This window comes from Atta cephalotes (assembly GCF_000143395.1).
Source record: "Atta cephalotes unplaced genomic scaffold scaffold00010, whole genome shotgun sequence".
NCBI lineage: Eukaryota > Metazoa > Arthropoda > Insecta > Hymenoptera > Formicidae > Atta > Atta cephalotes.
In genome coordinates, this window is record NW_012130074.1 from 3,928,215 (window position 1) to 3,932,891 (window position 4,677).

At 36.2% G+C, this 4,677-nt stretch overlaps 1 protein-coding gene across 1 annotated transcript; it reads left to right on the top strand.

The window, feature by feature from the left end:
- The first annotated feature begins 2,268 nt into the window (after positions 1-2,268).
- Positions 2,269-4,407, top strand: LOC105627755 (uncharacterized protein CG5902-like). The gene is given in 5 exon segments (XM_012209035.1): positions 2,269-2,428; positions 2,459-2,702; positions 3,599-3,709; positions 3,926-4,131; positions 4,241-4,407. Coding segments are annotated over 5 exon segments (888 nt in total).
- Positions 4,408-4,677: the final 270 nt, after the last annotated feature.

Here is a 4,677-nt window from a genome sequence, read left to right on the forward strand (position 1 = left end):
TATATAGTATATATATATATATATATATATATATATATATATATACATATATGTATATACACATTATATATATAAATTTTTTATTGTGCAATGGCACGATTGTGTGAGAGAGATGGCGCCGTAGTACCGCGCGCGAGTGCAACCGGCGTCGCGACGCACTCGCGTCCAACTATCTCAGACCGATCGGAGCCGCGTTGCATTGTAGACGCGCGTATCAGTCGCGGCGTCGAATCCTACACGGTTCAACGCGTTTTTCATGCATGCAGACGGAGTGCGTACACGACGAGCGCGTCATCGCCATATTTACGTGCCGTGACAGTTTCTCGTATGGGAAAATTGACAGTGAATCCCGTAAACCGTTGCGATTGCCCGGTTGCCACGGGCGTCGACATATTGCGCGTGCTGTGTTTCAGATGAAGTTCTCGACAGTTTATGTACGTTTTTTCTCTCTGATGCCGCTCATCCTGTCTCGTGCGAGAAATTAACAGTTCAAGAGGAATCGCGCGTCATTCCAACAACGACGTATGTGTTCGTTCGCGTTCGTTCACACCGGTTCGTACGCTACGCTCCATGTGCGACGTAATTGCGTGATATCGCCGCTTCCACCCTCGCAAATGCGACCAGGGATGCGCGATGGAATCGACGCTCAACAGTCGACACGTCTCTTCGCAGCTGTCGCAGTAAGTAATCGCACGACTCTACGGTGTTGCGAAAAAGTTGAGGAAATACGAATTGAGACATTCGCTTAAACTTGTGCCGCTTTCACTCGCCAAGAACGCTAGTCTTGTATATAAACCTGTAACGCTAGATTAAATTCCTTTCACGAACGAAAATGTCTTATATTCCCCATGTTATACTTGAATTTTATTAATAACTCAAATATTATATGTTTATGTTTTCATACTACCGATACATATTTTCAAGTTTATTATTCGTATATTACGACAAAAGAGAGCAGGTTTTTAAATTTTAGATCTAGGTTAAATTAATGGATGATATTTCGTTCCACGTATATTTTTAAATTATTATTAAAAAATTTAAAATCTGATTACCGTAATATATGAGTAATAAATTTGAAGATGTACCTACAATATGAAAATATAATATTATATATAATATTTGAATTATTAACAAAATTAAAATATACCATGGAATAAAAAAGACAGAAAAGATTTTATTAAATTTTGTTATAAATGTTGCATAATTTGACCTCATGCTTTCGAATCACGATTATTATTTAACTTTTAAAATTAAAGTATCTAATTTTTTTTAAGATAAATTTCGACAAATAAAAATATTGAACGTTTAAAAAATATACTTAATATATATTTAAGTTGAAAATATTAAAATAAATCTCTAAATTATAATTATTATATATAAAACTATATATTATATATAAAACTATAATTGAAAAATAATCGTATTTGTAAAATCGTTATGTAGATTACTTTAAATAAAAAAATATACTTAAATACTTTATAGTAAATTACTTTAAATTAAAAATTTAAGTATTTTATAGTAAATTATTAATTACTTTAATTACTTATAATAATAAATATCACATGAATAAATCGCTTTGTTATGTTTTATAAGTTGTAAATTTGATATTTTCTGAAATTATTTTGAATAACAGAAAATATTATTTTTCCATTTTATTGAAATTTGTAATATACTACATATTGTGCGAATATATATGTATTGCAACAAAGTGTTTTTTTAATTTTACTTATTACATCTCATTATTTTATTATTAATTTATTATTAAAATTGTAAGCAATTATAAATTGGCTGTGTTTCGACAGAGAAAGCAGTATAATTGTTTAATAAAATTCTTCAATATGATTAGTTTCAATATGATTGGATCCTTAGTTTCTCACTCGATCTAAATATATAAATGTATAATTCAATCATATTAATATAATCAGTTACAAAATTGTTTTCTCTGCTAAACGCAGCGATTGTTAAAAAATCATTATTTTTTCTGCTTTGCGATTTCAAAATGTCAAGTTCGTTATGTTTTAAAGCTAAGTTTTCTTTTATAAAAAAAGAAGAGTTAGATGATAAAATAAATATATAGGTGATAAATAAATAAAATAGATAAAATAAATATATAGGTGAATAAATGTTTACACAATCCTTGCATGTAGCGATCACTCTGACAATGAATACAATGACGACTCGCGGATGAACGAGTAAACGTCGCTTCGGTCGATCGTATTGGAGCGCATTAAAAGATGTGGGCGCGAAAAGAACGATGGGATGACGAAAATGGCGGGTGATGAAACAGCTGTTTTAACGCGTGCCGCGCCATCTGGTGGAGCGCGCGCGCGACATGGCACGCTAAGGCAACGAAGAGAACAACGGCGGCAGCGACGACGACGACGACGGCGGCGGCCGCGACGAGCGGACGATAGTGAGACATATACGAGTCGTTCGTGTCCGCAGTTCGGGTCCGCAGTGGTCGACGGCGACGGTTGAAACGGTAACATGGCTGCTGGTTGTTGCGGTACGAAAAAGCAGAAGCTCAACAACAATTCCGCGGGCGTACCGTGCAACGGCACAGCAGTGCTGTCGAACGGCACACGTATACGTAATACGCTGATCGTACAGCCCGAGATGGGTTTCTACTGCTTCGACGTCCTCTACTGCCAACTGCACCAACTTGACCCACCAAAACCGCCCAACTTCAGCAACGAAGCATTGTAAGTTTAGATCCACCGTACTGAGCTAGTCACCTCAGCGTCCAACGTATCCCTTCCTCCCGACTATGCGTCGCGTGCCACATCTCTCTCTCTCTCTCTCTCTCCTCCCCTCCTCTCCCCCCTCTCTCTTTCGCGCTCATGCCTTTCCCATGCGCGCCTTCGTTGCCCCGCCTCCCCAGGTCCCTCTTTTGCCGATTCTGCATCGTGGCACATTTTTTTTCCTTTTCGTAACTATCCTTTTTCTTCCTCCACCCACACCAGTACATCTCTTTGTTGAAACTATCGTTGTGCTTTTGTGTCTTTAACTATCGTCGCGGAGTAAAGAGCAGGGGAGAGGGGATGGGAGGAGAAGTGGAGATGAAATGCAAAGAAAATATCTCCTGAAGGAAGTTTTATTTTTTTGCAATTTTTTACTCCGTCTGGCTCGTGCTGCTGACCTTCCGCCGAGGTTATACCAGACACCAGCATTGTTTTGCTTCTGAATAATTTACTGAAATGTAAAAATGTAAACGTTTTTTGGAATTTATTTCTCTTTCTCAGTTAATTCCTTAGATTTTAGATCTTAGAGATAGAGATTTGTATCATGATTCATCTATATTTCACTGCTTTATTCTGTTTTACTTCTTTTGTTTAGGAGAGATTTTTATTGATCACATTAGCATGGTACATTTTATTATAATGATGTTTATACAAACTATTTACATAGAGATAGTAATATAAATTGTTTAAATATTGATTCAAGAAGCTGATTATTTAGCAATTTTGTGTAAAATTATTGAGAATTTAATTTAATAGCAATGTTCTTTCATAACAGAGAATTAACGTCCTATGAATTAAGTTTTGAAGTTCTATGATTTTATTTTGTCATTAACGCATTTTCTTTTATGTCTTTTTAGTCCCCTGTTTGTAACATGGACTATTGGAAAGGATATGCGACTACGCGGCTGTATTGGTACATTCAATGCCATGCACTTACATGCAGGACTTAGGGAATATGCTACTACTAGGTAATAGTATACTCATCTAGAATATATATATATATATATATATATATATATATATATATATATATATTCTAGCTTGAGTTCCACCTTTCGGTAAACTTCAGCATACAGTTTTATTCTTTTATGTTTTTTATGTTTTAGTTTATCCGAAGATGGAACAATCTTAAGTTGGACTAGAATTTTGAATTATATTTTCAAATAATCAATTGTGTTTCACAGTGCTTTCAAGGATTCGCGGTTTAATCCTATAACACGAGAGGAACTTCCACGCTTACATGTAAGCGTTTCTATACTGCGGCATTTTGAAGACGGCGTGGACTACTTAGATTGGGAGATAGGAGTCCATGGGATTCGCATAGAGTTCCATAATGAAAAAGGCAACAAGAGAACTGCTACTTATTTACCTGATGTTGCGACTGAACAAGGTTTGTAAATATATTCATGTGCTGTGGATTATTATGGAACTATTCCATTAATCATGTTTCTTAAATGTATGCTTTTGTCTCCACTAAATTGACACTTTTTTTTTATTAGGTTGGGACCAGATACAAACTATAGACTCGCTATTACATAAGGGTGGTTACAAGGGTTTAGTTACACCAGATATTAGACGCAGTGTAAAACTAACGCGATACCAGAGCGAGAAGATTACTGTAAGCTATCAAGACTACATGACACATTGGCATAACCGGCGATGCTAGCAGCTGGCTTGGGGTCCTATCCAAGGGCCCCTACCTTGCCAAACGCCCGGCACATTTTGTTACAAAAATATTTCAGATACAGTTAACGCATCTTACTCACAATACAGTACCACTCAATATAATTCTTTCATGGCCAATCAACAGCATACGTTAGTTATGGTTCAGCCGAATCACCCCACATTTATACACACACTTCCGCTGCCACCAATTCCTCCAGTTGTGGTACCTATGCAAAACTATCCGCCATTCTGATGAAATTATGCATACTGC